We start from the raw sequence: 22,552 nt of genomic DNA on the forward strand, positions 1-22,552 counted from the left end.
TTGATTTTTTGTGAAATATTTGTGCAGTCATTGCAGAGCTATTCCATGCCCAATGATAGGAAGGTGAGGAAGGTGGTTCCTTTACATAAATCAGGTAACATTGTTTCAGCACTTAACTATAGGCTCATTTCACTAACCAGCATACCCTGCAAACTTCTTTAGCACATAATTTACTCTATCCTTGTTTCGTTCCTCGAATCTAAACATTCTTTTAGTTCATACCAATATGCCTTCCGAAGACTTTTCTCGTGGGAAATGCAACTCCTCTCTTTCACTAATGATCTTTTCCGAGGTCTGGATGCTAACTTTGTTGTGGACTGTATATTTTTTTAATTTTGCTAAAGCTTTTGACACTGTTTCGCATGACTTGCTACTAGTTAGGCTCAGTGCTCTGAATATTGAGTCAGGTATTGGGCTGGATTAAATGTTTTCTTTCTAACCGAAGCCGATATGTCACAGTCAATGATTATGACCTGCCTCCAATGTTTGTAACTTCTGGAGCACATCATGGTTTTGTGTTAAGTCCTTTCTTGTTTCCAATTTATATAATGATCTTTCTAAAATGTTTCTTCCCATATTAAACCTTTTGCAGATGACTGTGCTCTTTACCGTATCATTACTAATCCCCTTGATTAAGCATGTTTCCAGTCAGATTTGGATACAATTTCTTCATGGTGCAGCGACTGGCTTATGGAGGTTAACACTACTAAATGCAAATACATGCGTGTTTTTAACCGAACACCACTCGCTATCTTCCTAATATCACTCCGCTATCACCTGTTTCATCATGTATATATCTCGGAGTTTACATAACACATAATCTCGCTTGGAAAATGCACGTGAACTATATATCTAACCAGGCTAACCACACGCTAGGCTTCTTATGCCGCCATTTTACAGCTGCATACAGTTCTGTTAAGTTTCATTTGTATAAGACGTTAATAAGGCCCAAACTAGTGGATGCACTAGTTTGGCCTTAGTTGCAAGAACAAGTGGTTTACCGGTTGTCACAGTGATATTGAGGACAAACTGTCCTTACAGGTTACGACACTGCTAGACATTCGTTAGTTTGGGCTGTATAAAATAAATATTCTTGCGGCACGATGGGCTACTGCCAGACAGTAAGTAATATCCAGGTCGATCACAGTTACTCTACTGGACGAGCACAGCTAGTCGAGTTTTCACCGCGGATCGACATAGTGGCCCGCAGGCCGAAAGGCCACACCCGTCCTAACGGGTCGCAGCAAGGAGAGTGATCGGTCGCCACGATGAGGGACTCGACGGCGTCATGCCCTCCTTCGGTAATAGAACGATACGGCCGACACTGAACGAGGGTGGCTTGGTGCCGCTCTCGAGGAAACAATTTACGAGCTTAAGTAAAGAAGGACCGATGATGTCAAAGAAAGTAGAATAAAAACCGGTTAAAAGTCCGTCAGGACCGGGAGCGGTCGACTGGTTCATGGCGCCTGAGGCACAACGCACCTCCTCCAAATTTTCCGGCTCCTTAAGTGCCGAACATGCGTCTTCTGGAAGTTGAGGAAGAGGGCCACAGAAGGAGCCGACAGCTTCTTGAAAATTCTCCTCCTGGTCGAGGCCGTGCGACGAAAAGAGTGCCACGAGATGCTCGGTAAACGAGTTGCGGATGTCCGCGGGTTCCGAAGACGTCGTACCGTCCGCAAACGTGACGCTCTCCACGCATAGAACGCGCGCATGTCACCCTTCGCAGGCCGCAGCGACGCAGCCGAGGCGACTATTAGCCGGGAGCGAGCGAGATGACCGGAATTACTGTTTTAACCATTTAACAATTTTAAACACACTAGGACCTCCATGTCGTGTTAAGAAACTAATTTTCCTTCTCAAAGGATCTTCAGTAATTTTCGCTAATCGTTTTAATCTGTTCGTCCAACATCACGAATTGCATAAACAACCTTTTTTTTTTCTCAAAAAATAGATGAATGTTAGCTTAGAGTAGAAGGTTTAGGAAGACGAAAGGGTTTGATTACTGACTCCGTTACGAAGAAAAAATGGAAATTTAGGCGAAACGCGGTGGAGAATAATACTTAATTTTAAAGAAAGAAAAGGTGCAGTACCTTCTCAAATTTACTCTGGATGCCTGAGCCGCGCCGTAGGTGAATAAAGGTGAATATTAAAAAGATGAGAGGGAGAGAGGTGTCCTAGTGGAAGGCTGCAAAGTAACTTCGACAACCTGCCCTGAAATTAACACCGCACCGCGCACGGACGCCCCTTCTTTTCGCCTTCGGTGTCAAGCAGCCACCGGTGGTTGGGGCGAACCCGCCCCCTCTGGCACAGTTGTCGAGCATCTTAACCGCTGATTACCGCGGCGGTGCTACTGGAAATTGACAAATATGCTCACAGAAAAGGATTGGCACAGTATCTGTTTGTTCTTTGGACACCTGAACCTCGATGTAGAGGATGTTGGCCTGAAAGTGGAAAGAAACAAACAGGAGCCATAGAGGAAGGCTAAGGAGTAATATCGACCATCTGGTGATCTTTAACGTACACTGACTACACACAGCGCACAGACCTCTCTTTCTTGGTTTCAGTTCTGATGCAATCGAGCCACCGATGATCGGGGCAATCGCGCGTCGTACCACTCCACCACAGCGGCAGGACGAAAAAGAAGGTAAGTTAGGTGGCAGTAAAAGTATAACGTGAGAAAGAGCTGCAGTAGCGGAGGATTGTGGAGCAATTTTGACCACCTGGATACCTTTAACTTGCAGTGACATCACGCAGCACACGGACGTGTCTGTGTGAAGGGGGAAGGTGGTGAAGGGTTACTGTTCCTGACTCTACGGCAGTGGTACTGGTAAGGCAACGCCGCTTGCGAGGGGGCAGTCATTGCACCCGCCACCGCTTTGGTTGTGGATGACGGCTGTTTCGACGCGCGTCTTTCTCTCCCTGTTCTTTTCCTTTCTTGTCTACTTTCTCTTCTGTCCACACGAAGCAGCGGAGGTTTCTCAGCTACAGAGCCACTAGCAGGACCGTGCATTTTCTTTTCGTTCTTCCTGAAGTCGCAACAACAACGAAGCCTCTGTATTTCGGCTACAGAGCCAGTAGTAATTTTTTTTTTCCTTTTTGCTTCAGGCGCAAAAACAACAGAGCTAAGGGGTAATTTCAATCAGCAGGGGAACTTTAATGTGCGCTGACATCGCACAGCCCCACAGATGACTCCGTTTCGGCTCTATCGAAACGCAGCCGCCACTGGTTGGTATCAAACCCAAGTGCTCCGGAAGAGTAGCCGGGTATTTTAACAAGTGCGCCATTTCGTCTCCATCGAAACGCAGCTGTCCGGAATTCCAGGGTTCGAACCCGACCTCGGCGGCTGCGTTTCGATGGAGGCGAAACGAAGAGGCGCCGTGTGCTGTGCGTTGTCAGCGCACGTTAAAGATCCCCAGGTGGTCGAAATTACTCCGTAGCCCTCCACTACGGCTCCTCTTTCTCTCTAGCCACTTTCAATCCCACCTTCCTCCCTTCCCTTACGGCGCGGTTCAGGTGTCCACAGAAACAAGTGTGACAGATACTGCGCCTTTCCCTCCCTGTGAACCAACCAATCAATCCAGTGGAGGAACGCAGGCGTTCACAGAAATGCAAAGGAGTGGTACCTGACATTCTTCTGAGCACAGCAGGGCCAAAATAGAACGGAGAAAGGTGGGAGTGCAATTGGAAAGAGAGAACGATGAGCCCTGGGGGAGTCTAGAGTGATTTCCACCGGCGGGGCGTCTTTAACGTGCACTGATAATGGACAGTACATGGACATCTCTCGGTCACCCTTAATAATAATGATTGGTTCACAGAAAAGAAAAGGAGTAGTATCTCACACGTTTTCTGTGGATACCTGACCCGCACCGTAGGGGAAGGGAGAAAGTTGAAAGTGAAAATGGAAAGAGAGAGAGAGAAAGAGGTGTTGTAGGGAAGGGCTGCGAAGTAATTTCACCTGCCTAAGGATATTTACGTGCACTGACATCGCGAGGTGATGAAGGGTGGCAGTTCTGGCCCTGCGGTGCTGGGACGGTAGAGAAACGCCGCTTGCGGCGGGGACTAGCCAGCCACCGAATCTTATTTGTTGTAGGCTGTCATTGCACCCGCCACTGCTTCAGGGGTGGACGACTCCTGTTGTTGCGGGGCGCGTCTTTCTCTCCCTCTTCTTTTTCCTTTCTTCTCTATTTTCTCTTCTGTCCGCACGAGGCTGCGGAGGTGGCTCAGCTGCAGAGCCAGTCGAAGGTCCGTGCATTTTCTTTTCCTTCTTCCTACAGCCACAACAACAGCACTGACATCGCATAAGCACGAATGATTCTAGGTTTTTGGCTGAGGCTGATAAAACTTTATTCGCAATAAGTGGGAGGAATAGGAGAAGTCAGCTAGCCTGCCGCAGGCCGGGGAGACTTTTGGAAACGCCGGCCCATTCGACGGCCTTGAACTGAATGCCAGGGTCATCGCTGGACCTTAGCGTCCCAAGCTTCTTTAGAGGGTTCAGGCAAGAGTTCTGAGGGTGGCTTATGGGCTTTGCACGCCCAGATGATATGCTCGAAGTAGTCTTTCTCCCCGCAAAACCGGCAGAAGGGATTCATATTCTTATTTATGAATTTTAATATGTAGTTTGGATTGGGGAGGGTCGCCGTCTGTAGCTGTCTCCATATTACTTGTTATTGTCTGGTCAGTGTTTTATGGAGTATTGGGAGTGTTCTTCTCATTGTTTTGTAAAGCAAGGCGCCCGTGTGCTGTGCGATGTCAGTGCACGTTAAAGAACCCCAGGTGGTCAAAATTTCCGGAGTCCTCCACTACGGCGTCTCTCATAGCCTGAGTTGCTTTGGGACGTTAAACCCCACAAACCAACCAACCAACCAATGTGCAGTGAGTTCGTGGTATGATACGGCTGGCTCACCGAAGGGTTCCGGTTCCTGATTTTGCGCCACCGCTCGGCCGGCTAATTCTCGAGCGTATTGGTGGGCAACCTGATTTCCCGGATTCCCTGCATGAGCTGGGGTCCATATTAATTCGATATTTCTCTCGAGAGAGGAGATTTTTGGGAAAGCAAGGCGGAAACATATTCGGGTGGACACCAGGTAATCGGGGACGCTTACACTTTATCAGGTTCGCGCCAAGGTTAAATTTATTATGGTTTACAGAAAAAAATACAGCAGCGGTGGCGTGGATGTAGAACATCTCCTGCGCACACAAGAGGACCGCAGTTCGAATCCCGGTGGAGCGCTATTATCTACCAGATTAAAAAACGAAAATTCGAGTTTCGATGGAATAGCAAAAACAGGTTTGGGGTGCGACCTGGTACCAGTGACTAACTCCGGCAACGTTTTCCCTCAGCAGAATAGTAGTTGGTTCCTCTGGGGCAGTAATTGGCCGCAACTTCCCATGATTAGTCCTATAACACCCCGGGCCTCACTCACCAGCGGCTGCGGAGCAACCGAGCACGGCGGCGATGGGAGCTGTGACACAGCGGAGGGTGCTAAAAATTTCTGACTCATCTGGACAGGTCGCCATTAGCAAATGACCATGGGAAAGTTTAATGCTAGAACCCTAGCTGTTGAGGCTAGTTTATCAATGCTTTTAGAGGAACTGGAGGGTATGAAATGGTACATCACATGGGTTTAGTAAGCCTAGGAAGCCGAATGAGGCAAATACAGCACTGAAGGACGGGCATGTACTGTGCTATCTAAATTTACCGGAATGGTGAGAACTAGGAGTCTGTCTCCTCCTCAATAACAATATAGCTAGTAATATAGAGGTATTTTATAGCAATAATGAGAGGATGGCAGGCATCGTAATTAAACTAAATAAGCTCTATAAGCTGAAGGTCGTACAAGTGTACGCACCTCCATGTAGTCAGGATAACCAGACAGTTGAAAGCTTCTACGAAGATGTAGAATCGACAGTACGGAAAGGGAAGTAGTATACTGCACTAATGGGCAACTTCAATGTCAAAGTAGAGAAAAAGCAGACAGAAAACCAGGCAGTGTGTGGCTATGGCATTGGTTCTAGGAATAGCAGTGGAAGTATCTAGTTTAGCTTGCAGAGCGTAGTAACCAAAAAATCATGAATGGCTTCTTCGGCGAACGAAAGAACCGGAAGTCGTCATGGGAAAGCCCCAATGAGGAGGCTAAAAATGAAACTCATACTGTGTTCTAACCCGACCATTATGCAGGATGTAGCGGTAATCAGGAAAGTGCGATGCAGGGACCACAGGATGGTAATGCCTCGAATTAGTCTAAATCTGAAGTGGGGACGAAACAGAATAATAGAAAAGAAAGTGTTGCGCCTTAATAAATTCTTGTACTACTACTACTATGCGTGAATCGCCTGGGTATTTTATGACCAGTCGTGACGTGATAGTCGTGTCGTCAGATCGGTTATTTGATATGACCGCAAGCGACGTCCGGCCGATGACACCACATCGTCCCGTGGCTATATCGCCATCTGCGCTATTCTGACGAAATTTTGACGTTTTTGTCCATAAATTACTAAATAATGACTCTATCGTCATCAAACTTGACTTCGAAGTGCATTTTTTCTCCTCTATCTGACGCAACTATTATTTTGCACTTTTCTTTATTATTTCCAACTTACGAAAAACGTTACGGACGGACGGACATGATTGTGACCACGAGCATCAGCCATTAATGGCTTTCGCCGTAATATATAACGTGATTTAGATAGCAGAATCTGGATTAGCCATCGTGAGGCATGGTATGCTGCAGCTTAACTCCTCGACGGCTCTCAGCGAATGTGAAGGAAGCGCAGCCAAAGGTTTATTTTCAACATGCGTCTTCTCCGTGACTGTCTGCGAACCTCGTGCACACCACAGCCTCGTCTAGAGGACACGAAGATATTGTTACGTTGTTTATTGTTTATTTATTATTTGGCCAACACCCGTTACTACCCTTTGACATCTCTCTACCCGCGGCAGACGCCACCAGTACTTACACCAGTGATGCCGTCACCCGCGCTCATGATGCCCGCCGGATAGCTCATGCCAGGCTCTCTGCATCCCAAGACTCCCAAACGATCCGGTACGACAGCCAACACCGTGATGTCCACTACACTCCTGGATCTCTCGTTTTGCTGTGGCTCCCGTGCCGTCGAGTGCGCTTGTGTGAAAAACTTTTGCCCCGTTACACTGGCCCTTACCGTGTTTTGCGCCCTGTGACCGACGTCACCTACGAAGTTGAATCTGTGGTTCCGAAGTCCACGTCCACAGCTCCAACCTCCGAAATAGTGCATGTGTCCCGTCTAAAGCCCTATCATCAACGTTCTATTTCGCTAACATAGATCGCACCGGGACTGTGCTTTTCCCGCGGGGGGGTAGTGTTACTTAGCTGTATTCGCTGTTCGTGATGAGGATGAAGAAGGGCAACAGACTCCGAGAAGACGACGACGCTGAGTGTTGTGAAATCGGTGCCCTCATCAACGTTAGTTGTGCAGGCAGCTTTGGGACTGTAAACCTTCCACGTAACAATATTGAGAGAATTTTGAGGCTTAGGCACCATGAGGCGAGCTAGATGGGCAGCGGTAGTGGTGTAAAGAAAATGCAGGCAGGGGACTGGAAGGCTGTGTGACATTGCGTCAGGCGATATTGTACATGTGTGGATATTTGAACCCGTACGAATACATTTGCGAACACTGTAAAAAAGCAGCAGGTGTGCGAAGTAGAAGTGGCGATGTAGAATAAGAAGAGGAAACTCGTCCGGATAGGCCAGTGAAGCTTTCACTTAAACAATAAGAAATATAAGTGATTCTGGTCCATGTCAGGATTCAAGCAGCTGTCGTTTCTTTCCCATCTAGCGTGTAAACACTACTCTACGCTGACTTCCTGACAACAATGCAGTTTATAACTTGCTTTTTCAAGCGTGAGACGCAGGAATGCCCTGAGGGAGAGTACAACGGCAATATATTAAGTAAAAATTTTAAATGTAAAAATAATGATATTGAACAAAAAAAGCAAGACAGAGGAATAAAAATAATAGTAAATTACCAAATTTTCGCTCGTAAAATAGAAGGAAGCTGATAAAAACTGGCAATATAAGTAAGAAAAGGGAAAGTAAATTTTTTATGTAAGACAGCAACGAAACTCACTACGAGCTATTAAAGGAACTAGGCAGGGAACGTGCAATGACAGCGCGTTTGTGCACAAAAGGAAGCTTGAAATTTTTTTCATGTTCTCCATATTCAGCCACGAAAGCATCACTGCACGTGGGTCTAGAAGAGCGATATGCGAAAGCAGCAGAAAATGTCTATAAGGGCTGCACACCATCTGCTCCATACCTAAAGTAATAGCCTGATTAATAAAGGGGTTAAGAACCCGAGCCACGATCTCTCCACTGCTATTCACTGCTTACTTACAGAGACCATTAAGATATAGTAGATAAAGATAAGAGTTAAAAGAGAATACCTTAATTTATAATTCGCTGGTGACCGCGCCCATATAAGTTTCTGTGGAGGAATAATCAGAAGGTTAGAATTTTATGCGAGACTGCTATTGTGTCGACACAGCTTCATGACCACGTAAGGAGAGGAAACTGCAGTGGAAGACAGAACGACAAAGTGCGGTTAGAAAGGGGAGGCACCATTTTCTCGCTCTTGTTTTCCCAGCTCTAGATATAATGCACTTAGTCAAATGTCTGCGAGTTTCATACGTCATACTTGGGAACGCAGCGACTGGACGACTTGCGGGCTGTCTAGGAGAAGGTGGTTTTATATTCTACGGTCAGCCCTGGTAAAAATGCTGGTAATTATGACCTGGCATAGACTGTTAATTTGACACTTATTTACAAAAGTGAGAAATGTCAGCACCCTGTCTTGGTACACAGAGTGAGCAAAACGTGCATTTTTGTAAATAATGCACAGACATGACCTCTGTTGAAAAGGCTTAATTCGTAAGTTTTTTGTTTTTTTTCTGCTACCTCGTCGATAGCTGCTTTCATTGTCAGACCTTTAGTAAATAATCCCGACACTACAAAAATTAAGATCACTGGCTGAAGATAAATTCAGGGAACAGAGATGGAAGAGGCGGAGCCTATTAAACTAAAGTACCCTTTTTGACTGCCACCGTTGGCTGTTATGACTACTCACCTTGTACCTGACGATAGGCGCAAGCACAGAACTGAGGTCTGTGGGCGCCGCAAGGACTGCCTGGATGTGGTGTGTCAGCATCGTGAATATCAGCCAGACGGGCAAGGCGTGCATCAGCGGCAAGTATGCGAGGGCAACGACCCTTTTGGTGAATCCCTCGTTCTTGTAGCTGCACGGGCCATCATTGGACTAAGGTTAAAAAGTGAGAAACTTGGCGCACTTAAGCTTTCATGGCTTCCACCTGCGGTTTCCCTCGAGTCTCGTCATATGTGTACACTGTTTCACTGTCAGAGGAAAACCAGAAGCGCATTACCAATGTGCTGTCAGAATCTTTCGCTTCGTGGGCCGGCGAATATTTATGACGCCACACCCACGCTCCGAAAGAGCAGCCAACCATTCTCTTTAAGCATGCGCTTTTGCCGCCAATTCTCCCAGCCTTTCCGCTCCAGCACTTTTGTATTCACTGGCTCCAAGGTTTCCTTCCCAGTGTGAAAGAGCCTGTACATGCAATTTGCTACCAGCCTAGCCACTTAATTATTTTGCAGATTTATTATCTTATCACTGCCCTCTGTATTGTTCGATGCCAGAAACATGCCAATCTGACCATTCAAAACTCTGTCTTACACTTTCATGATCTCGTCCTTTGGCCAGCCTTTGCGACTATTGCGCTTATGTGGGGAGAGTGCTACTTGAGTAGTGCTTCCGTGGCGGAGAGCGGATAAACTGAACCAGGGGACAGACGTTTGAACTTGGTCGCAAGCAGCTTCAGAGTTCAGTATTTGAAGTCGCTCCCTCTCCATCTGAGAAGCGCCACGTATCGGCAACGTACTAAATCGTATAAGTTGCTCCCTTTGCGAAGCGATCGTTGTCGCTGGCATTGAAGATATAGAATCTATCGTTTAGATAAGCTGAATGCAATGCGTGCCTACGTGCAGCATATTCGGCCCATGCGCTCCACTGTGTGCCTTTACCAGCAACAAGTTTACAATGATAGTTAATAACTGCTGGCGCGTCTTTTTTCGGAACTGGCCACGGCTCTTTCTCCACAATAAAAATGACACAGAGGAGACGCTGACCTCATACACTATTTAGCATACGGTCTTAAGCGGCCACATTAGGCTCAAAACCACTCGATTCGCTTGAACCACAACGATCCGCTTGAACAAGCTTTACGGACGCGCCTACTAACAGCAGCTTGTGTGACTCGAGAGCTGAGTGACTCAGGGGGTTAGATTTCCATCTCACACTGCAATCATGAAGGATCAAACTGAATGTGTACTGCTTGCATCGGCCATAGCAAGGTGTCTTGTGACGTCACATTACCCGCTATGTCATCTGTCAGTGGCATGCTCGTGATTTGTCGCTTACAGCGCCGAGAACTAGGACGCCGACAAAGCCTTTTTCGAAAGAACGGAGCTCTTAATTGACGCCATTGTGATATGGTGGTGGGGGTGAAAAACTTTATATTTGGGAGCCTTAAGTGATTACATGCTAATGACGGGTCGGCTCTTGGCTGCGTGTTGTGGCCGGAAGCTGGTGCTTCCCAGCGACACCCAAAACCCAGTCCGTCAGCCGCTTTTGAACGGCCGGATCCGAGCTGATTAACGCATCTCGGTGAATTCGAAGGCTTACCAATGATTCATTGTCTTGTGGCTCTGTTCTCTTTTCCTGATTTCTTTCTTCCGTTACTGGTACTTACATAAACCAACACCGCAATGAGAACTTCAGATAGTCATTTTTAGTTTGTTAAGGCTTTTAGCAGTGAGTATCTCTGTGATAATGTGCTGATGAGCAAGAAGATCTCGAGCAAGATTTTGATTCTATACTTGCAATTGATCTGTTTGGTAATCGGTAAAGTGTTTTAAGACTTGCCCTTACTTTTAGCGTAATGAGGGCTTGAAGTCACTCACTTCTTCCCCATCTGCTAACAAGATGTGCAAACTTTCGACGTAAACTCTGGGTCACGACGCAGCATAGCTAACGGCTCGCGCCTATGGTTTCTCTCTTGGGTTTCAGTTAGCATATGTGAACATCGATAATGACCTAATCTCGAACACTTGAAGTACTGTTTCTGTTACCTTGCGCATGCATTATTACCATACATACATATGATATCGCATATAGGAGAAATTACTCAAAGTAGATATAAATCCCTGCTTCTGCTAAGCTATACGAGCGTGGCTTCATTCCACAGGTGTATCCTGTCTTACTATGGATTTAAGGGTCTCGTATAGTTCGATTTTATTATCACCTTTTCATCACAAATAAGCTGCCCACTTCTCAAGCCCTGTCGGCTTGGAAATGCCATCTGTTAGCGTGAAGTCACACAAGCTGCCCACCAATCAGGGTCAGCCATGTCACCTGCCTACTCCCACCTGCCAGGGGCATGTTCCCGAATTTTGCATCACAACGCCGATGCCGAAGAGAGACAGAGAACTTTTTTCTCAGAGATTTAGATGGTTTTTGCCTTGGGTTGCATTCAGCTGCACCAGGTGGTTGGAAGTTTAAGTCTGTAAGCGACCTTTTGCGCTCTTGCCGAGGCCCGGGACTGGACGTCTGGGTCCCGGTTGGCGAGAACAGCTTCCCAGTGTTCCAGCGAGGGAGATGGCACTAGATCTGCCGGAGGCGGATCCTCCGCGCAGTCCCAGATTATATGGTATAAGATGGCAGGCTCGCCGCACAGTTAGTAGTACGGATTCACTATGTCGTGGAAAGATTTTAGCATAGATCCAAGGATTTGGCTGGGACCGGGTTTGCAGCCGCCGCTACTTTGTAGCCTGTTCTCGGCTCGGCGAAGCGTGCGGAGGAGACAAACTCACCCTGGGCTCCTTGTTATAAGTTGTAATGGCCTGGTACATATCCAGTGACTCACCCCATCGGGCACCTGCGTCCGAGATCCCCTCACCAGCTCGGCTGACAAAACCTCGAGCTTATAGGTGAGCGGCCTCGTTCCCCGGGATGCCCGAGTGATCCGGGGCCCATACAAGATCCACTACGTTCCTATCGTTTAGCAACGCGCTAAGAATTTTGATTGCAGTGGCAGAGATACGACCCCTGGAGAAGTTGCGATAGGCCGTTTTGTAATCAGTAAGAATTTGGTCGATTCCGTTTTGAACAATTCCTAGGGCTATTGCGGCCTTTTCTGCCTCTTCTACTCGGCCCGTGACCACTGTAGCCGCTACGCTACGGTAGAGGCTCACCGCGCTCACAGCGAAAGTCTCCTTTCCTGTAATGTTGTATTTTGCCGCATCAAAATAAGCGGCCCTATCATCCTCCTTATACATTTTGCTTAACGTCTTCGCCCTGGTGGGAAACTTTCCAGAAAATGGCCTTTAACGCTTTCGCATTGCAATATAAGAGTGCCTCGAGGAAAGGGACATTCGACGGGGTACCACAATAATTAACGCGGTATCGTTAAAGGGAGGTTTCACCGAAAAATAAAAAGTCGGCGCAAGGGTTGGGATATTGAGCGAAGCTTCACGAACATGACTCTAGCAGACGTCAGCTGGAAAGCGACATGACCGAGCACTGAGTCGACATACGGCTGCCTTACCTTGTGTTTGAAACAAGCTGTACAAGCTGTCAACTCGGGCCCCTCCTTTCAGATGAAAGGGGGATATCAGAATCAGGCTCCCAGGACATTTGACTTCACCTTACCTCTTGACCACGCGGGTAGGTTCACAACGCTTGGTTAAACTAGGCCTTTATATGGCTGGTGGTAGCATACGCTACAGTTTAATACCATTAGAAGTGGAGGTTAGGTTTCCTTCATATTGTTTTTTAACTTCATATTGTTTTTAAACTAAACAAAACCAAACCAAACTTTCTTTGCTATATTTTGATATAGCTATGTACTATTGCCCCTCCCCTCTATTATGTTTTGTGCAAGCCCTGGCGATAATACGAAAAAAAAAGTTTTTTTCCCTCTATCATAAGTTACCTTGGCATCTTTAAGTGGTGCGCAGCGGGCAGCGGCAGGCAGTCAGTAGCAGACTGACAGGCAAACATGCTCGTTGCCGCAGAGTCGGTTAGGTCTTTGTTAACTCACGTCCGCCAAATAAAGAATTTATTTGAAAATTCTTTCGGGGCCTTACTGAACACTGGACTCTTGTCATCATTACTTGGTAACTGATGGAGGTTCTGAGGACTACAGCGTAGTAGCAACACGGGCAGAACAAAAGAAACCGACGCAAACACGCACGCTGCATCGTTTTCATTGTCTGCAAGAGATTAATATAGACAGCAGTTGTGTGACAACAGAAGAGAAAAGAAGAAAAAAAGAAAAGTAAAGAACTAACGAAACCGTGGACTGATTACGTCATCGCTCCTGCCTATCTGGACCTAAAGCCGTGATACCAGCTCTCTTCCTTTGCTTCCGAAATGTTCTCCTAGTTCACTGATCAAGCAGCTGCCTTCAAGGGCTGCCGCCTAAATATTGCCCAGTTCCATGTCCTTCTATTTTTCCTAGAAACCGAAAATGGCTAAAGCTGGCTCACGGCCATAGCGTCGTTTCCGGCTGTCATCTAGCAGCCCCGGACACCTCCCATCTTCAACGGCACTCCGAACGCTAATGCAGAGGGCCGGTTGGACAAGAACTCAAGTGATGGAGCCTCCAAGAATTGAAACTTCAGCAGTTTTCTTTGTATATGTTACTGCTTCCCGAAAGTGATATAAGAACCGCGAGCCTACTATAACCCACTGGGAGGAATTTATTAAAGCTCGGTTGAAGGTGTTGAGGACCATAATGTGGAAATTGCACCCCTCGTCCAAGATATGACTTACCAAAGAGTCGGTTCTTTTAGGTACGTTGCAGATTAGAAATGGTTTTTTCGCTGAACTGGCCGACATAACCGAGGAGGTGAATTGGAATGTTTTACTATGAGACGTCAAAAAGCCACTTTTTACCCGCCTCGATTGGAATTTGCAAGTCTACCTCCGAAAGGCCCTCAAAGGCCAGACTCGGCAGTAAAACAACCTAGTACAAGTTTTCGTAGTTTACCTGGGCATAACGGTCACCACCGCCGACTGGCGGAAAGTTATTCTGGAAGCCGCCTTGCAAAAACGTCATGTACTGCCCTTTTATTTAATGCCTTAATCAATGTCTCTTACTGAAGTTGTACTCGAAAGGCGGGCTATTTGTAGTGCTGACGTGATAGCCGCCGCGTCCCATGCCTCGGCTCCTCTGTAAGAGGCAGCAGTGATCTCTGAGAAGTGAACTCCATCAGTGGCAGTGAACCTTTACGTCTTTCGACACGCTGGCTTAAAGCATTTCGCACTTGAAACTTCAAGGCTTTTCTGAGTTTTCGCGTGTGCAAGACACGACTCGTTTTCAGTTTTGAACCCCGTGAAACCCGGTAACTCGAACCACCTTTGCAGGCTGAAGTGTTCGAAACTATTTTGCCCCAGAAGGAGCGCAGCGGAATTTGCGGTGCCTCTTCCAAGCACACACTCCCGTGAGAGCCGGGCGGCAGGCCGGGGGACGCTTGTACCCATTGTAACCGTGTCCGGCGTTATCAATCCACTGCGTCAGACCGGCGCCTGTTTACGTTTCGTACAGTCAAGACGTCGAGACTCGAAAGTGGTAAGGTCATGCTCCAGATCAGACCACAACATAGGACGAATTCATCCCAGATTTCGAGGCTAACGTACAAAGCCATGACACGAGCGACAAATCATATGAAGTCACTTCAGCGGTCTCACAGCACTATGGAGTGATTATATTTCTCATGTGAGGTCATGTGTTCGAGATGTTCTAACCCTATAGACAATCCAGATTTGCCGGTCTTTGACAACTGAGGCACAAGCGGCTTTAATTTTTCAAGGACCCTTGCCTTACCTTGTCATATAGATAAAACAACTAACTTGCCCCTAAACCGAATTAGTTATCCAAAATTGTGCAAGCAAGAGGAACACTTGCCACCCGTATGCTCGCTGCCTTTTTATCACTCTTGCGTATCGTAACCACAATCCATCAACAACATGCCATGCGTACATTTATGTTTTGCAATTGTACTTTAACTGAAATATCACCCCCTTTTAATCTTGTCTTCATCTTTGAATCCTTGGTGACCCAACTACGCCCAGTTCATGTTGTTTTTGAACCGCTCTGTACTGCTCCCAGCTCTGTTTTAATCGTGAGATTGGTGCCCATACCTGAAGGTGACCAGTGCGGCGATGAAGTTGCGGTGTCTGATAAGAGCTGCCTTGGGGAGGCCAGTGGACCCGCTCGTCTGGAACACGAGCAACACATCCTCTGGGTTGGCAGGTGCTGGCGGCTTGAAATGACTCCTAGGTGTGTCTTTGAGCTTCGCGAAGCTCGTCATTCTGTCATATTCATATTCATAGAAGCGGAGAAGCGGAGATCATATTTGTATAAATGCACAAGTATATACCCGGAACGCTGTGTCAATGCACACGCCGGAGGGAATTGATTTAGCGTGCGAAGATGTTCTGCACTACCTTTAATGCTAAGCAAAGAGGCATGACTCTATGCTGTTCGAGCTCCTAGGTAATGCGGGAAAAGGCAAGTTCAGCTTCTTGGGACACAACTTTCAGTTGTGAGACAGCGGTGAGATGTTGAAAAATCTTTCTGTGTACATGATGACAATGGCCAAAGCGTGCTATGTCATGCAAAAAGCTGCTTTGAAAAGTTTTTCTGCGGTCGCAGCGACTATTCAAATCTAACATACAAAACCAACGGTCTGCGTTTTAGAAAGTACTTGTGAGCGGAATGCAGAATATATAAGGCACTTTACTAAACACACTGAAATCTTCTAAGCTTCCGATATGGGCCAAACGTTCGCTCCCGAATGTTGTCCTTCCCTCACAAGGAGGAATCATAACTGTCATAGAAAACTAAGGATCTCCGTTTTCGAAATTATTGTGAAGCAGATTAGAAATTTTGAGAGGTTCATATGATAGTGTAATATAAATGATCCCAGATTACGTTTTTGAAAAAAAAAATAACAAAAAGCTACAACTGCGATAGAAGTCCTCAGGATACGTTGTGTAAAAAACAATTTCGCTAAAACATGTTCAGAATTTGTCCAAATGTTCTGGGTGCAGGACATTCTACAGTATATTCCTAAAGAATGGCGGTGTGCGAAGCGTGCATCATGAGGTAGGCAAATGCGGACAGCTAGGGCTTGCATAGCGCGGACATTCTTCTCTCCTGTTTAATCGCTGTCTCTCTCTGTCGTGCTAATTCGGCGCCACACTAACGTTCGCCAACTAGTCCCATTTTTTAATGTTACACTGTCGTTTACAAGTTTGTATGTAGAAAACTCTTACATACCACTATTAATCATTCCAAGAAATAAGTAAGTAGATAGCCGACAACGTTACACCTTGCAAAACGTTATAAATGCGCTGAAATATTGAGTGGTGAATTATTTATACGTATAACGCCCAAGAATAATGAATACTTAAACATTACATAGCTGCGTGAAATATTTTGTCGCCCACGGCATTTTACGGAAATACCAATTGTGTTCACATTATGCTCCGCATAAAGCTAGCGATTCACTTATAGTTCACTCACGCTCATTGAACCCAGTCTTGACCGGGACAATCTTTCCGCCGGCGAAGATGGCGGCAGAAAACGCCTGCAATAGGTCGACACTATTGGCTGACACGAATGCCATCATGTCGCCGGGCTCGAAACCCAGCTCCTGCAGTCCGGCTGCGATCCGTTCGCAGGACTCCTCAAGGTCTTTCCCTGTGTAGCGCTTACCGGTAGCAGCATCGATCTGGGCAATCACATAGAGGCAGAAACATTTCCAAATGAGGCATTGTTTGCATAAGCGCAGCCAATACACTCGGTGGCGGATTCTTGCGTGAAACATTTTCGTTTGTTGATTTAGAATTTATAAGTTACGAAATCAAAGATAAAACGTTTAAAGTGCCAGATATGTCTAAATAGGGCTAATAGTAATCCAAGGAGACACTGGGCAGTGTTAGAAGCTTAGAAGCACACACACACACACACACACACACACACACACACACACACACACACACACACACACACACACACACACAAACACACGCACACGCACACACAATGCGAATACAGCCTACTCTGGAAAGTTCTCCAGTACAAAGATGGCTGTGTGTAGCATAATGACCAAAGAAGAATGTTAAGCCGTTTACCAGTAGGCACGTGGTTGAACACTAAATATATACTGCGATTAGCGAAAACTGTAGTATATAAGTGTATACAGAGAAATTACTCTAATCAATACAACACTCCGCTATAGTGTATGGCGGATCATTATGTATGCATAGGAAAAAAAGAAATCTCGTTATTTTTGGTAAGACAAAGAAAAGCAGCAAATATATTCTCAGCTCTGCTTTTTTTTTTCTTTTTGATTGTGCGGAAGCAACGCTTTGGAAGCTAAGCATAGCGAGAAGCCATCTTGCAAACTTTGCAGTCATAAGCAATTTTGGAATAGTCCTACAGTCGACGCTTCCAATGATATTCAAAAGCCTTGTTTGAACAATCGGATTTGCGTCCTCCTTGAAGGCAACCATTCAAGCTGAAGCCTGGCACTCAGTTACCGGTATAACTAAGCCATAGACCCGCCTGAGTGATTAACTTGTTAAGGTTATCAAGTGCTAAAAACTAGGCCTCTGGATCAATCGCTCGCCATAGCTGCCACGTTTCAATGGAGACTATTGCAAAAAAGAATGAGAAGCAGATGTTTATCTTGACAATGTCTGTATATACGTACATAAGCAATTAATAGCACTCATTCTGTTGAGCATTACGTTGTTCCCCTTTGCGTTTACAATTCTTGCAATGTTTATCTATGCAATTAATGGTTGCTTTAGGTTTTTGTTAGGACTGTAAACGACTAATGAAGGTCAACTTTTTCCAATGTCCGAGGAGTGAAAGACGATGACATCCGAAGCGCAGCGTGTAATACTGGCGGTGAGCGTGATGTGAAAATGAATTTTTGTCAAGTCCTCTTGTTCTTTTCTGGTTTTACTGCATTTCTGTTAAATCATGTAATAAAAAACGAGATAGCGAAGCAGTCCAATGCAGCGGCGAACAAAAGGAACCTTTCTGTCTCGTCCTGAGTTCAAACCTCACTGGTTCAGCCTGGGTTTACCGAGCTTTTAATTCTTTTGATTAAGAAATTACGCGCTCTCAACGCTGCTGAACCGAGTGTGGAGCGAATGCTTTGGCTGCGGGCGACCAAGCGTTGCATCGAACAACACGAGCGTTCCGTTGAACGCATCCAAAGTTCACCTTCGTTTTAGGTAGCTGTGGTAAAGGCACTTATTGCATCTAAATATGGGGTGCACTTAAGCTCCGCCTTTAAGCATATGACGCGATAGCGTAGGCTACCAGCCCACATATAAAGCACCGCTTTAACCAAGCCGTATGAATGTGCCATAGCGGCCTATAGGAGTAAAGTGAATACCAGGGTCCTGGCAGGCTGTTTCTGACATAACCGTCCCATGTGAAACGAGAGATCCAAGTTGGCAGCTCCTGCCACGGTGCCAGAGTGCCACGCTGACGGCTTGAAAACCTACAGTATTGTAGCTTTCGCTATAATATTTGCCTTTTAGAGGGAAAGCCTTGCTTCATGACGTCTAGCGAGCTAATCATTCTCTGCGGCGCCGAATTGGCAAGTGCTGCCAGCTCGAGTTTGGGTAATCAGATCAGATAATGATATAAGACTTCAGCATTCCAGTGCCCTTGGATACCGAGGTATACCTGCTGCCCTTAGGCCACGCAGGCATGTTCGTATCCAGCGTAATCAAAACATGGGCTTTCGTCTATGTAACGCATGCAAATTGGGGAACATGCATCATGTCGTTCTCATGAACGTAACTATGACAGCTGATGGCATCATAAGTGAAATTGTCGTCTAAATCTACCACAACCCAAGATAAACTGCGCCAAAACAATGCACTCGCACATTTTCTAGGTTTAGGCACGTAACACGTTTGGAATTTTTTAAACATCGTCCGTGATATGTGAGCGAACATTTGATGCTGAACGAAGGAAATGGCTTAAAATATTGCCCCGCACACACATTAGGTCAAGCGCCTCCAATGGGGTTTTTTTTTTTTTGTTTATGACATCGTCCCGTACGCACCTGGGGCTGTGAAACGTGCAACGCTGTTTTTATGTTATGTACACTGCAGTACGTAGATTTGAAATACTTATTTACTTTTTGACTAAAGTGTGCAGCAGGTCATCACATCAATCTTAATCTGGATGCTGAAATCGAGTGTCGCACGCAGTAGTAGAGAAAATTAAAATCGTTTTAGTCTTCCGTTTTCCTTTTTTTTTTTTTTGCGTTCGGACCAAAACCCCTTCCGGCAAAAATACCGCTTGTGTCGGCATTCCTGTCAGCGTTTGTGCACCTGCATATGGGAGCACGTGTATTTTAAACTCGGGGGTTCACTTCCCTAAGCGACACATCGGCGAATAGAGACAAGAACTAGAATGCTTCAAAATCATTTACGCCAACTGCTGATCATTAAGGTATTTTGGTCGTACAGAACGCGGGAGAGATTTACGCTTTGTCTCGATTAAAATACGGCAACCGAGCCCGGGAAAAAAAAAACAGTTTCCTGCGTCTCAGTAGCTGGGCGCTCTAACCACTCGAATCCCACGACGCGAAATAGTTTGTGCGTGCTTCTGTGTACTTCGTCTTGTGATATTGCCGCTAAAATATATTTTCATTATGGCGTTGTGCGTAGCACGCAGCAATAAACTGATAAGAATTTTGCCTGCTCCTGAACCTCTACTTTCAAAAATTTGACTTCTTCACCAGATTAAAGTTGCCTCTCCACTGAGTCCTATTATATGCCCAACGGCTACCATACTAACCATTTACTAAATCTTTCCTCCCGCCTTCCATAGCTCCCTCCATGATTCCATAGATTCCTCCATGGCGGAGGAATTCTCCTCCACCAACTCAGACCTTCTGTTTCGCTAAATTCTTAAACACTTGAAACAGCTCGTAGGAAGGAAAAGCATGAATCAACGCAGACATCGCACTGCTTCATTATTATTCCGTGCGTATGAGAACCAAGCTTAGTACATGAATTCACCTTTAGAACAAATCTTAGGTAGCAGTCATCAGGTATAGTTTATACGACTGGCTCTGCTGCAACGATTCCCAATGGGGGAAAAAAGCGCATGTTTGGTCACGGTTTGCACCATAAACAACGATTGCGCTTATAAGCAGTAAAGCATGCGGCTACTTCTCCGTAACCTCAAACTAAGAAGCAACACACTAATGTTGCTACTTTTCCGACTTACGATAGCCGTCATGTCTGGCTCCTCTCGCCATGCTTCTTTAAGAAACGTGGCTAAGTCCACGTTGGGTATCTCCAGGTCTTGAACAGTAGACTTGACAACGCAGTCCTCGATGACAACATCCTCAACATCCTTCTTTATAAAAACTCTTGCAAGGTGAATGCCCTGTGAACCTTCTTTTTTAAAGGCCTAGTCCACGAATGTACACAGCGTTTCGTCCCAAGAAGCGTTAAAAGAACTGACCTTCGAAATCGATGGTTTTAGCCGAGATACGGTACACTTGCAGCGAAAAGTTTAAAAGTTAAAACGTATAACAGAAAGTAAGATGACAAACAGGTCTGATTATCCAGGTAGAACAAAAAAGAAGAAGGCTACACGGTATGAAAGAGCACTGAACTAGGGTAGAGGGGGAAAAGCCCGAGTTAGCAGGTCGAGCCAACATTTCGACAAGTGGACCTATGTTCGCCTGCTCGAAGAAGAAATGCTAGAGAGGGGGAGGATGGGTGAGAAGGATGTATGTCAAGAAGTCAAAAAATTAAAAAATGTTTCTTCAGTATGTATTTCACAGCCTGAAACCGGGGATCCTATGGCCTCAAAAAGAAAAAGCGGCAGTACCAGAAAAACCCACAATGCGGGGTAGATGATTAGTCGGCACCTAATGCAGGTAAGGTGCAGACACACCTTTCTTGAAAAGGGACAGGCTTTCCAAAGGTTCCTGATAAGGAATATATCTGCAGGGGAACAATTCTCAAAAGCTTTCCGCATAGGGGAAGGACAAAGGAACAGAACCGTAACAGGACACTGACAACACCTGCCACGCCAAAAAAAAAAGTTCAAGGTCGAGATAATGTAGGAAGTGATAAAACGTAAACACGTTTGGAGAAACATGTGCAGCTTATGCTATTTCGGAGGGGGGATAGAGTGTACACATGGTGTGAATAAACTGCACTATTAACGCTATATGGGATTGTTGTCCCGAATAGTTCTGGTGCAGAGGGAATATATTTAAACGATTCTAACGTTCCTTCAGAGATATATAGTCCTACTGGTTCCAATGTTCTGATTTTATGGATTAGATATGCATCTCTATACTTTCTGTCCCGTGCAGATTTAAAGCCTGAGTGGAAAATATATACTTTGATTTCTTCGATCTTATGGTCTTTCTGATTGAAATGCTAGGAAACTGCTTTCAGGACGTTTTTTCTTGTGTTGCGGCGTGCGTCTTTCTCTCCCTCTTCCTTTTCCTTTCTTCTCTATTTTGTCTTCTGTCTGCACGAGTCAGCGGAGGTGGCTCAGCTACAGAGCTAGTAGCAGGCCTGTGCATTTTATTTTCCTTCTTCCTACAGCCACAACAACAACAACTGGCTGCTTTAAACAGTAATTGTTTACACATGAACACCGGCCCGACTTTCTGCTCGGGAATTTCAAGTATGTTATAGACACAATGTGCGACATCAGGGGGCCTGGTCAGGGCGCCTACAATTACCACGCGAAAGAACTTGAAAAGCTAGTGCGATTATTACGCTTAGATGACGCGTGGGTCACACATCACAGAGACCATTTACAGGCAAAACGAGTCTGCGGCCAGAGCGCAAGCCGAATAGATCAATTTTACATCCCCTCCGCCATGGCTCCTGACTTGCTGCAGTTTGAGGTATTGCCTTTCCCATCAGGCCTTAAAGTAAGTGATCACTTCCCAGTTATGGTTATTCTGCGGGCAGCCCCAGGCCGTGCAAACAGCCCCCTGATGTGGCGCATGGTTGCAGCGGTACTCCATGATGAACAGTGCATAGCTGATATACCCTGAGAGTTGTGCTTGTCGGTGGCCGCAGTTCATGATATAACTCTTGCAACCTGAGGCGCACTGAAAACACGCTGGCGCGATGTTCTTGTGTGTGCGAGGAAGGCGCGCCGTGTCCGCATTACGACCATGCTGAATGACGTCCTGCGCCGTATGCGCATCGTACGTGGCGGCGAAATGCTTACGTTCGCGATACGCGAATATCTCGAGACGCTGCGCGAGCGTTGTCAGCGCATCCTAGAGGACAGTTCGCGCGCACTACTCTCGGCGGGTCCATCCAACGTGCTGCATGAGGATGCCGCGGGCCTCGGACACGCTCGATCCGTTGGCCAGCACCCTAACAGGCGAACTCGCGTGGATAGTGTCAT

The 22,552-nt window shown here is 46.2% G+C and overlaps 1 protein-coding gene across 1 annotated transcript in view; it reads right to left on the minus strand.

The window, feature by feature from the left end:
* Positions 1–22,160, minus strand: part of LOC146178881 (uncharacterized) — a 35,991-nt gene extending 13,831 nt beyond the window's left edge. Inside the window, exons 1-5 of the mRNA XM_084580062.1 lie at positions 22,077–22,160; positions 20,387–20,515; positions 16,639–16,850; positions 15,256–15,426; positions 9,103–9,271 (exon numbers count right to left, since the gene is read on the minus strand). Coding sequence (XP_084436188.1) covers positions 9,103–9,271; positions 15,256–15,426; positions 16,639–16,850; positions 20,387–20,515; positions 22,077–22,160 — 765 coding nt within the window. The remainder of the gene's footprint in view (positions 1–9,102; positions 9,272–15,255; positions 15,427–16,638; positions 16,851–20,386; positions 20,516–22,076) is intronic.
* Positions 22,161–22,552: the final 392 nt, after the last annotated feature.

Source organism: Amblyomma maculatum, chromosome 9 (assembly GCF_055883805.1).
Source record: "Amblyomma maculatum isolate TAMU_Amacu chromosome 9, ASM5588380v1, whole genome shotgun sequence".
Classification (NCBI taxonomy): Eukaryota; Metazoa; Arthropoda; class Arachnida; order Ixodida; family Ixodidae; genus Amblyomma; species Amblyomma maculatum.